General features: G+C 41.0%; 1 protein-coding gene across 5 annotated transcripts in view; it reads right to left on the bottom strand.

The window, feature by feature from the left end:
• Positions 1-12,360, bottom strand: part of NCOA2 (nuclear receptor coactivator 2) — a 290,146-nt gene that overhangs the window by 17,541 nt on the left and 260,245 nt on the right. For all 5 annotated transcript variants that reach the window (XM_053660857.1, XM_053660858.1, XM_053660855.1 and 2 more), the window contains 2 exons: positions 9,808-9,937; positions 2,834-2,999 (listed from right to left, as the gene is read on the bottom strand). In XM_053660857.1, coding sequence (XP_053516832.1) covers positions 2,834-2,999; positions 9,808-9,937 — 296 coding nt within the window. The remainder of the gene's footprint in view (positions 1-2,833; positions 3,000-9,807; positions 9,938-12,360) is intronic.

The raw sequence follows: 12,360 nt of genomic DNA, 5'->3' as shown, positions 1-12,360 counted from the left end.
TCCCAAGAGAAGGGGCACATGGGCCACGACTACGAATGCCACCTACTCACTCCACCAGACGCTGACCTGGACTTTAAACACCCATGTTTAATATTTGTGCGTGCGTGTGTGTGTGTGTGTGCGCGTGCGCATGTGAAACAGATTGCTCATACTTGTATAATTCATTTAAATGAAACAACTACCCTGGTATCTATCTGGGACCAGCAGTGTGGGGTTCCCACCACTGCTATTCCCATTTTGCACATAACAAAACCAAGACTTGGAGAAGTGAAGCAAATTGCAACCAGCCTACCTGGCTAGTGAGCAGTGGGTTCCAAACCAGTCTGTGACTTAGGACCGCCAATATGATACACTGCTTTTATTTAACTGTTTACTGGAGCTGTCAGAAGTTCCTACGCTCCCCACGTTCTGTCACCATCTTACCACCTACTTGACAAATTTAATGTGTTTTGGCATTCTTGACTTCTAAAGGCTCCCCTATCTGGGTCACAATGGGGTAGGTAGAGAAAATCCAGAACTTCTCCAAGAGGGAACAGCTCAGACCTAGGTGGGTTTAATCATCTATGGGTGAAGTAGAAAAGTGTACCTGGCTAATTCTCCTCCTCCATCTACTTCTGAGAGTAAAAAATCCCGGATCTATTGGAGGGAAGGCCCCAACAGCACAAACATCTAGAAGGTTTTCTTTAGCTTAGTAACATCCTAGGCTTCTCCAAACCAGCCTAGCCATGTTGGAGCAGGGCCTGGAGACACTCAGGGTTCAGGTCAGTGTGGCCCTGAGGCTGGCCCATGAGACCTGAGCCCATTATCCCCTCCTCATGACAGTTTAAAAAAACGTGGATGGAGTCTATGTGGGGGAAACCATTCATTGCTGAATTATTGCGCCAACTAAATCTAGAAAACTATCTTGGAACTTCATTTCCCCTGACTCCACCTAATAACCACATTCCCATAATTCAGTTTAATATGATATAAGGATGAATTTGATGAGACAAAACAAAAATAATACAAATAAATGAAAAAAAAGACAACTAAAAATATTTAACAGTGAAATGATGCCAGTTTTGATAAAAACAAGGCACCCAGCAATCCTGAGGATCACATTTTTAAATGTCACTTAGACAAAACTCAAGGACAAAGACACTGAATGTGAAATTCTAACTACTACCCAAAGCACAGTAAACCAGCCACACAGGAAATACATTAACTCCATTTTCCTTTCTTGATTTATTTCAGGTTATATTAGGTAACCGTAAGTCATTTCTTTCCATTCTGCCGTTCTCATTATGAATCGACAAGTCTTCATTAACTCCCACTACATCTACCGAACGGTGGGGATTATGACGAGACTATCTTCAATGCTTCAGAGAAGTCCCCAATGACTCTGCATCGCCATCATCACAGACCCTCCCTCACAACACGTCAGACGTGCAAGAAGCTGACTGGACACTGGGAGGCACTTTTTAGTAATAAGACACGAAGATGACTCATGCCGAGAACGGAAGACAGTAAGTAGCATGACTATGACAGTTTTTTCTAGGTTACTCCTTATACAGTAAACCAGCAAGGCCGCTTCACACCAATTTAGCTGGGTATCCAAATTCAGAAAGCACTGTTATTTCATGAGACTGTGTTAGGTTATTTCTTGTATTACTGCTCTAAATAGCAGAGAATTACTTTAAGTAACTAATTATCAGGAGGAAGGAAGCTAAATAAGTAAGTACATTAAGACTGGTTAACTTCTTTATATTCCCATGTATGATTAATTATCCCCCAAGAATGTCATGGGCAAAGGTCAAAATGATATTTGAGTGCATCCTTTCCGTGCCAACGGCACTCTCGCAAACCTGGCGACATCCCTGAAACCCGCCGTACTTTCTGTACGAAGCGTGGCAAGCATCAGCCCCACAAAGGAACGTGGTGCAGGAAGGACAAGGATGCTCTGTACGTGCAGGGAAAGCGCGGTTATGACAGAGGCAGAGTGGCTGTGGTGGGCAGACTAAGCCAAGTTTCCACCAACCAGGCTAAAACCACGAAGAAGGTTCCTGTGCCGAGGAACTGCGGATAAGAGAATGCTGGCTGTGAAGAGAATGTGAGCATTCCGAACTGGGAGGAGATAAGAGGAGAAAGGGCCAAGTGGTCCAGTTCTAAGCTTCGTATTTTATTATATGACAATAAAATCTTGAGGATATGTTAAAAAATTGATTTTTGAATGACAGTGACCTCTAAAATGACTTCTGCTGACACATGTGCCAAGTATTCTTTTAGAACAAATAGCTTCCCATTATTACTCTACAAATATAAGATTAATATAGCAATGACAGATAGTGCATTTTTAAAAAAATCCTCATCCGAGGATATTTTATTGATTTTAGAGAAAGAGAAACGTTGATCAGTTGCTTCTGGTATGTGCCCTGACCGGGGATTGAACCTGCAACCTTTGGTGTATAGGACGACGCACCGACCAATGGAGCCACCTGGCCTGGGAAGAGCTACTGGTTTTTTTGATGACAGCATTCTGGGTCACTGGGGCAGCAACGTTCCATTCTGGGTCTCTCTGCTTCTTGCATGTCCCTCTCCGGCGTTATTAGGCAGCAGGACCTGACTTTCTGCCTTTCAGCTCAATAACCCAAATTCTATGGAAAGCTCATTTCCATTCTTGGGCCAGAGTTTATGTGGGAGTAACAAGGAGAGGGAGAGAAAGAAAATAAAGCTAGCCTCGTATTAGATAAAAAAAAAAATTCTAAAAAGCAGACTGAGACTATCTATCAGCAAAAGGAAACAGGAAACAAACACCCTCATGCCCTGGAGCCACACCAACTCCATCTGCGCGTACCTGGCTGACCAGCTCGGGTATTCCCAAGGCTCTATCGATCTCCTCTAGGCCATCGAAGTTCCTCAAGGCCAAGTAGAGCTGGTCCAAGAGAGCTCCTTCATCACTGGGAGACTCCGCGGCAGGATGTGGACACAGCAAGTCATCTGGAGAGCTGCCAAACGGCTGCCTGTAGAGAGACAGACTTCACCTTGGGCCCGTGGAAAAAGGCTAATCGGTTGGAGAACAATTTTGTTTTTCCTTAAGGACAAAAGCATCAGTTGACCCCTAGGGTCTTTGTAGTAAAATACCGTACCAGCCAGAATAGAACAAAATGACAACCAAAAATAATATACAGAGAGCATTTGAGATCTTCTCCCTGGCACATGTTGTCAGTTTGCCTCAAATAAACTCTTTAAAAAAACAGATATACTTGAACAGAGACTTACATGAGTCCAGGGCCCACGTGACTATTACATTTCTGAAGATCAACCTGACTCCTTAAGTGCATATATATTTATTTTTCACTGAAGTAGTCAAGGGACTTTCCTGAATTTCTGTAGGAGACTAACTGAACAACCATATTTTACATGAGGCTATGCTGATCAACCTGGGGAGACGAGAGCATTATAGGCATACAAGCTTCATGAAGTTTTTGAACTCAGCTGTCACTGGACTAAACTTGACTGGACTAATAGGACATTTTTAGTTATGCATGCTAGACTTGTGAACGTTTATGAACGCCCTCAAGAAGTGTAGTGGTTAACCTTCCTGAGTTAGACAAGAAAAGCTGATCGTGAATATGCAAATTATGTTCGTTATGCTATAAGGTAATAGGTGATAAAACCATAATACTAAACTCCAAAGTCTATGGTATATAAAACTCCTGTAACTAAATTAACTGACAAATCGTGGGAGATTTTTACAAAGAGCTTCTGAATGACTTTAATACCAAATGGGAAATGATACTTATAATTTGCCAAAATAGTCTAATTTGTACCCACAGAGTAGTATAATATATGTTTTTGGAGGAAATAAGTTTACAGATAAGTAACTTCATTCTTAAGTGAAAACAGACTCATCAAAGGATGAACTTGCCTGTTTAACCCAGTTTAATATGCCATGTTTTCTGAAGATAGCTTAATATGCCATGTTGGCCTAAAATCCTGAAATGCTGATTATTAAAGCCTACAATTTCAAATAGTTATAAGAACACAGTACATTAAAAGATAATCTAGACTCTCCATTTATCCCTAGTTACTTATAAAGAAAACCCACCCAATTAAGTGTCCCTCAATGACACCCTTACCCGCTGTCCCCGGCTCCAAGCCTGCAGTCCCACTGCCTCTGAGGCGTTGCAACCAAGCAGGGCAGCCAGAAGCACGAGCCACGCGGGCATGCTAAGGGCTTCCACCAACACTCTCAGGGGCTCTGCTCTCATTCTGGGACTCTTTCTACACGTGCTGCCTCTCCCTACCATTGCCCTGGTTCTCATTAAACAGCAGGCACTGAACTAGTTCCCCCACTGCCCTGCCACACCCTTCCAAAATTCAAGTTTAAATTCAAATATGATCAGATCACTCCACCATTGCTACTTAGGGAGTGAGAGGTAGTAGCAGACACAGAAAAGTGGCAACAAGGAGAAAATCATAGGACTGCATGTCACTAAAGCAAAGGCAGGAGGAAATGCCCCAAAGAGGAATGACCAACATTTGGCTGTCATCAATTTCATGCAAAAAGAGCTCAAGCCAGCCAACAGTGGATGTCATCTATGTATCTATCATGTTCTCTTAGGCTGAGACCTCATTCCCCAAAGATGGTATTCAAGTAGTTTCTTTGTGTAGCTTTATTGTAAATTTTCAACATCTGTTTCTTCAGAAGCTTCATTCCTACACAGCTACGACCTTGCCCCCAACCTCTCCACTGGTGACAAGCTCAGGCGAAATGTACACTTGTTTAACTCCAGCAAGGCTGCACCCGTCCTGCATGAACCCGGACTCCCTAGTGTTGTATGTACTGAGTCAGAAGGGGAGGAGCTTTCTTTCTATCTTTGCAAGCAACGTAACCTAGTAAAGACACACTCAAATGCTTGAAGAAAAAAAATCTGATGCAAATATTAACTTGCATTTAAACAATTTCCTACATAATAAAGCAACCCATTTGTGTTACAAGCTTTTCATTTCCTTTTTAATTAAAGAAAAGCGAACTAGTATCTCTGGGCCCTGTTCTATTCAAGGTGGGACTCTCAAGGTGCTCGTCTGCTTATAGTCCCGGCCTGATTCTTCTGATAAGGTGCTGTCAGGTTCCTTTCCCCCAAAAACACTTCACTGAGCCGATGCTGAGTTCTTACTTCAGTTCCCCTGGGGAAAATGTCTAAGTTCCTGGGCCCAGGGGGTGGGGGTGGAATTCAAGGACACACACACACTTTGGTAAAGCCTGAGCTTTCTAAACTTAGTGCCCACAACTTCCCTGTGAGCCCAGTTATCCTGGGCAGCTGATCTTCTCCGACACCAGCATAATGCAGGGCCTTTCACTCCCCACTTCCCACTCTCCTCTCCACCTAAGATTCCCCCAGGGCTGGATGCACTCCTTCACAGCCACTCTTGACCACCCCACTCACCTCCCAACTTTAGCACCATCCACTGTGCTATGCTACATCAATATTGGCATCTACGCTAAAAAACATCAACTTCAGACTGTGCCTAGTGAGGACATCTAAAATCTCTTTGTTGGTCTGGTACTTGAACTACATAGGTTCAGTAAATTTTCAGTTGATTGTAATAAAAACTTCCTGATCTAGACAGGAAATCATACCTTATACACAGAAAAATACATCGCACTGTGGCTTGATTTTCTAAATTTGGGCATACTGCATAAGTTATATCACTTCCCTTAAAGACACCATAGTATGCTGGGCTTATAGAACAAATATTGATCCAGGCTTATTGATCTAAACTTTATAGATGGTTGCCAACGTAACAAAGAAAGTATTTTCCTCCAGTTTGGGCAGTTACAAATGCAGTTATAATCCAGATGGTGACTGACAGACATGTGTATTAAGACGGAGGGTAAAATTCAGAGGAATAAAGGGAGGAACCAGGCCATTATCAACAAAAATCCCATTTCTTAATATTTTCATTTTTATTTATGGTCTAGTAAGGACATTACAGATGGTGATAAGGTGAGTAGGATCAATTCTGGGCTCCTGTTTGAGAACCATTACCCTCACTTTTCACATGTATTCTCGAAATTTTGCAAAAAAGTAGCAGCTGCTACATAATGAGAAACAGTCAACTCGAAACACTTTACTCTCAGAAACATTTCAAATAAGAGAAAACCAAATTAACTCCAAGAGTTTGAACTTAAGGTGAAAGCAAGTCTTTCATAAAATGCAGCTACTATATTTTAAGAGAAAAAAAATCACTTTTATAAATCAAACAGAAATCTTCAAACAAATCATCTATACATTCTGGACTATATTTTAAACCTTCCTCTCACATACCGGATGAGTGAAGGAAAGAAACCACAATGGAACTACAGAAAGTGGAAATTCAACTACAAATCATTGAGTATAGGAATATGTTAGAGATTTAAGGGCTGAACCACTGCCTTTTTGAAATGTGTGTCTACACTAATGCTTGGTTCCTAAAACATTAAAAAACCTATTCCTAAACAGATAGGATGTGAAAACATAAACTATTAATGGTGACATGTATGAAGGGGATTTTTTTAAAAGCACTGCTTTTTTCTTTTGAAAAAAAGAGAGAGAGATGTTAAAACTTCTGTTACCTGTCACTTCTGAAGTTCTAGTACAGTAAGATAAGCACTGATTTGGTCATAAATTTTCTCCAAACCAAATTATTTAAAATAAAAGAAGTGGGGCGAGCAGCTGGAAAAAGTGAAATAACTTTTGAAGTGGTGCAAACGGTTTGTTTTGTTCACACAGTTCTTAGACAGAGGCAGCCGACAGTGACCCAGGAAGCTGCAGCCCAGGCTGTGCTGAGTCACAGAACCGGCCGAGCACACCCCGCAGTGTCTTCTGTACCCAGACTCAGTACAACCCAGGATTCTTCCTTTTTAAAACAAACAAACGAAAACCCAGAACTCTCATCTGTTTGGGCAACAGTGACAATCCTAACTTTGGCCTTAGTTTTCTCTAGAAACTCATTTTTCACATTGCATTCAAAAACAAACATCAAGTGTTAGATTTACTTATTATACTAATTTTTATTACGTGCAAATTTCTACGGAAATGGGTGAGTTTTTAATATGTCAAATAAACACATTCAGAAAAAACATAATGCCCCCTGACACTGTGAAATGAGACCGAAAGAGCTGGAGGGAGCCAGTCCAGAAAGAGCCAGAATGCCTGACTGCAGTTCTCCCGGGTCCCACCCAGATGTGCCTTTAAATGAGACCCCAGAGGCGGTTCACAGGCACAGTGGGGTTGGAAAATGCTTGTTGCTCCTGCTAAGCGAATGGAATATAGCTGGCGAGTACCCTTCCTTCTTTATCTCCCTACAGCAGTTGTTCAGCAGTTCCCCTAAGTCTTTCCTTTCGGTGAAAGAACCACCTTTCTACTTTTCCCACCAATCCTATTGCTGGGCTCACGTTCATCTTCCATTTTTTTTTTAAACATCATCAAATTCTCTGAATCCTTTACTATTCCTTTAACACACAGACAGGAAAATGGGCACCACACCACTTCTCTGAGCTGTGCAACCCCAATGGCAACAAAAGCATTAAATCCCAGAGTGGGAATTACTCAGAAATTTGTATTTTTTTAAAAAGATTTTATTTATTTAGTTTTAGGGAGGGAGAAAGAGGAGAGAAACATCAGTGTGTGGTTGCCTCTTGTGCATCCCCCACCAGGGACCTGGCCCGCAACCCAGGCATGTGCCCTGACTGGGAACTGAACTGGCAACCCCTGGGTTCACAGCCTGCGCTCAATCCACCGAGCCACACCAGCCAGCGCAGAAAGTTTTATTTTTAAGCAGCTCTAGAAACGTGTTCTACTTCTGGGAAAGTTCAGAAACCTGTTGATTTTCATCACTTGTGAATCTGATAAGAGTATTATTATGTATAATTTTAGACTAGAATAATCCCAGAAGGATAAAGACCTTCAGTCTGTAGTAAGGTCTTCATTGAGCCTCCAACCCAACTCTTTGTATATGAGCCTCAAGGCCAAATTTCTCCAGTGTAAGTTTACTTCCTAGAAAACAAGGCCTGTATCCTATGAGTTCCTACTCAGTCTCTGCTCAGGCTCCCAGCTACCGCCCTGCCTTGGGGCTCTTCGCCCACCAGCCAGCTGTGCAGTGCCAGCCAGCACTCAGGCCCCCAGGTTCCTCGGGCAACTCCTGCTTCCAGTGCTGTGCTAAAAGCAGTGAGACTATGCATGTAACACACTGTGATGTTGCCTTTGCAGGGAACAATACGGAACAAAACAAATACCAGTGAGCTAAAAGCTGAGCGTCCCAAGCCATGGGTGACAGATGTGTGTATTTGTTTTTTAATCTATAAAGCACAGCAAAGTCTAAGACCTGCCCTGAGATGGGCTAAGCTGAGGGACCCTGGACTAGACCCAAGTAAGTAGTGACCCCAGCCCTGGCAGAGACCCCCACACATTCTTTCTCAAGAAAAATGTCCTCAAGCCCTGGCACGTATAGCTCAGTGGATTGAGCATGGGCCTGCGAACCAAAAGATCGCGGTTTGATTCCCCATCAGGGCACATGCCTGGATTGCAGGCCAGTTCCCAGCAGGGGCCAGTTCCCAGCAGGGGATGCACCAGAAGCAACCATACATTGATATTTCTCTCCTTCCCTTCCCTTCTAAAGATAAATACATTAAATTTAAAAAATTAATAAATAAAAGCTAGACTTAAAAAAAAAAAAAAAAAGAAAAATGTCCTCAATTTCAACCCCAGATGTTTCAGTGACTAAGATCGGCAATGAAAGAATATTAAAGTACTCTGGGAAACAGATCAATTACTGGATTTAGAACTTCAAGAAATCCAGATATTGAAATTACTGAGTAAAAAAAAAACCTCAGAAAATAATGATTAATATAATTTAAAGATATAAACATAAAATCACAGAAATAAGCTAATAAAAAAGAGGCTATGAAAAGAACCAAGCAAATAAAACTCTTAGAAATGAATAACATATACCAAATACCAAGTAGTATAAATAAATAAATCCACACCTACACACACTGTAGTAAAGCTACAATGTAGCAAATACAAGAAATTGCTCAAAAGCAATTAGAAAAGATCAATGACAAGAAAATGAAAATGATTAGACTGACAATCAAAACCAACAAAATTCAATAAACTTGATCATATACCACAGCCTTCAAAAAAATTGTTTCAATGGCTTAATGCACAAGGTCTGAATTCTTCAGTTTGGTATTTAAGGCCCTATATAAACCTAGTCTATTGCTGTTCTACTCTTCCAGCCAAATCTTCTGATAGTGCGCCTTTTATTTTTTTTCGATGTGGCAAAATATATGAAATAGAAATATATGAAATATATAAAATCTAGGTGACTTTCTGATTCCCTAGACATACGATGTGGCTTCTGTAGCATCCAGCCCTCTGACCATGCTGCTTTGGCCAGGTGGACTGGTTTCCTGCTGCCCCTGCCTCCAGAAGTGACTCCTTTTCACGGCCTCAAAGCCTTTCCCAGTCACCCGAGTTGATGATCTCTTGAAATACAATTTATCTCTCTTATGGCATATATAGTGCACACTAACTCATATTACCATTATTAGTGTACGTATTTTATTTTCTACCTGTACCATAGCTTCTTTAAAGGCACGCTCTAGGTCTGAATTCTGGGTTTCTCCCTTCCCTCAGCAGATGATACAGCCTGAATGCAGGAAAAGTGGTCAGGCACCAACTATTAAAAGGAAAAGACTGACTCCTGGCACAGGCTTGCATAAAGTAACTTAGACCTCATGATGCACTGCTCTGTTGGGTCTCCTGGGGGCTCAGCACTCACCTGCTTTGGCTGGCAAAGGAGGCCTGGTCTATGGGCAGGATGCTTTCAGGCCATGGAGCGGTCTGGTTCGGAGGAGCTTGCTGTTGGCTATACTGGGGTCCGCCCATGTTCATCTCTAATTCAGGTGGCCCTAAAAAAGGAGAAGACAAAATCCAAGAATCTTACAAGTTGTAATTAGGGAAGTATCTATTTCTGCTGTGTAATACAAAGTTGAATATGTGGGTTTTTTTAAGAAAATGAAAAAGACAGAAGGAATACTAATCAGTTGAAAATAATAAGATAATTTCTGTTCTGATACAGACATAAGGGCAATAAACATCAAGGCTCATCACCTACCTCCCGGACTACCTAAACTTCTTTTTGCACTTAGGACCCTTTATACTCTGTCGAAATAGATTTTGTTTGTGTGGAGTGTATCTTATTGATATTTATCAATTGGAAATTAAAACTGGCAACAGAAAAATAATGATTAATCCCTTTAAAAAATCATCATAATGAACCCATTATATATTAACATTTTTAATGAAAAAGCATCTTTTATTGGCATTAATTTACATTTTTGCAAATCACTTTAATGACTGGATTAATAGAAGAGAGCCAGAATCTCCTCTCTGCTTCCACATTTCATGTACCTGTGAGAGAATGACGGTGAGGAAGAAAAACACTGTTGTCGTATTATAATGAAAATGGTTTTGGCCTAGCAGACCCCGGTCCAAGGGTGCTGGGGTCCTGAGCCGTCTTTTTGGGAGGTGCTGGCCAGCGCATGCTCCTGAACTCACTGCAATTCTGTGAGCTCTTCCACATAAAGAGGGCGGAGCGAGAGGAGGCCCAGACAGCTCAGACATGCTCATTCTTAATAATTCTTTTTAGAGGTGTAAGGCTAATTGATGAGATGAGTTTTACATATTTTCTTTTTAAAAAAAAATCCTCACCCAAAGACATGCTTACTGATATCAGAGAGAGGGGACAGGAGGGAGGAAGAGGGAGAGAAACACTGATCAGCTGATTCTCTTACGCGCCCCAACTAAGGGACCAAACCTGTAACCTAGATGGGCCCTGACTAGGGATCGAACCTATGACCCTTGGTTTAAGGGTAGATGCTCCAGCCAACTGAGCCACACTGGCCAGGGCAATAATATGAGTTTTTAAATGATTTAATTGTTAACATTATCTGTAGACCTGTCTTCCATTATAATAATTTCCTATTGAGTTTGTTTTTTTTTAGTTTATTAAAAATTGGAGAAATTCAGCTATATGGCAAAGCTCATAGAGCTGTATTTCAAGCTCAAAAGCCAGGTGAGGTACCCTTCAGTGAAGAAAGACTACGAATAAATTAAATTTCTGGATATAAGGTATTTATGACAATGATTTTAAAAAGAAAGGATGTTTTAAAATTTTCCCAGTTTAATTTTGCATTTAATTCTGGTCATCTTAGTATTTTTTATGCAAGCCTCAAATGATATAAATTTGTTTAAGAAGAACCACTCATTAACTAGAAGTACATTCTCTGTAGAAGGTGATAGGAATGTCATCTTTCAGAAAGAATAAACTCAAATGCACTGAGCAATTAAGTAGCTAGCAAGAAAACGATATCAGAGGTGGGATGAGAATTCTGAAATATTTCCTCAAATCAATAGTGGCACCCTTCTGTTAACGATTTAGCTCTTATAGAACAATATCTAAGTATATGAAAAAGTACATGAATATTAACTTATCTGAATTATGCTAATGTACAAGATAAGAGGAAGGTTAATACGCTAATGATTAAGAAAATAATCTTGAGTATGAGTGCAGAGACCATTACTTTTTTAAAAATAATGACTTTATTGAGATAGAATTCACGTTCGATACAATGTGCTCAGTTACTGTGTGACTCAGAGGATTTAGTCACCTCCGAGGACTCGGTGTGAGCTGCTAAAGTGCAGAGTTGTACAACAACCACAACAATCACTCTCAGAACATTCCTACTCTCCCCAAAGGAACCCAAAGGGGGACTGTTAAGAGTCACTCCCACTCCCCTCCACCCCAGACCCTCAGTCCTAGGTGAACACTAATCTGCTTCCTTTCTCTACAGATTTGCCTATTCTGGACATTTCATATAAATGGAATCATACACTGTATCAGACCATTAATTTTAGTAACATGTGAACTGTATCCAAACAGAATTCTACTGATCCTCACAATTCTTGAGATGTTCTATAAGCTCTTGCACCTTCGATGAGGACACGGGCGAGTCTGGTCTAATAGAGTCGAGTCCATCGCAGAAATCGGCGCTGGAAGGTCCTGAGATGACCCTGATATTCACCCAGAGTCAGCAACCACTGCTCCATCACTGAAACACTTTCTCAAAATATAATACTTATAGTGTGATGGTCTAACTCGCTCCCCCCAAAGATGAAATTAGACAATTTAATAAAAATAAAACATCATAAAGGTAGTCGGTTCTGTTAGGTAACTGAAAGATTCTATACAGAGTTGCAGCAAAATCCCACTTGTGACAGCTTGACATGGGGCAATTACCTAAATTGCAAATTAGGAGCTTGTCTTGAAAAA

This window comes from Artibeus jamaicensis, unplaced genomic scaffold (assembly GCF_021234435.1).
Source record: "Artibeus jamaicensis isolate MK-2021 breed Jamaican fruit bat unplaced genomic scaffold, CSHL_Jam_final scaffold_916, whole genome shotgun sequence".
NCBI classification, from domain to species: domain Eukaryota; kingdom Metazoa; phylum Chordata; class Mammalia; order Chiroptera; family Phyllostomidae; genus Artibeus; species Artibeus jamaicensis.
This window is presented reverse-complemented; position numbering and strand designations above follow the sequence as displayed.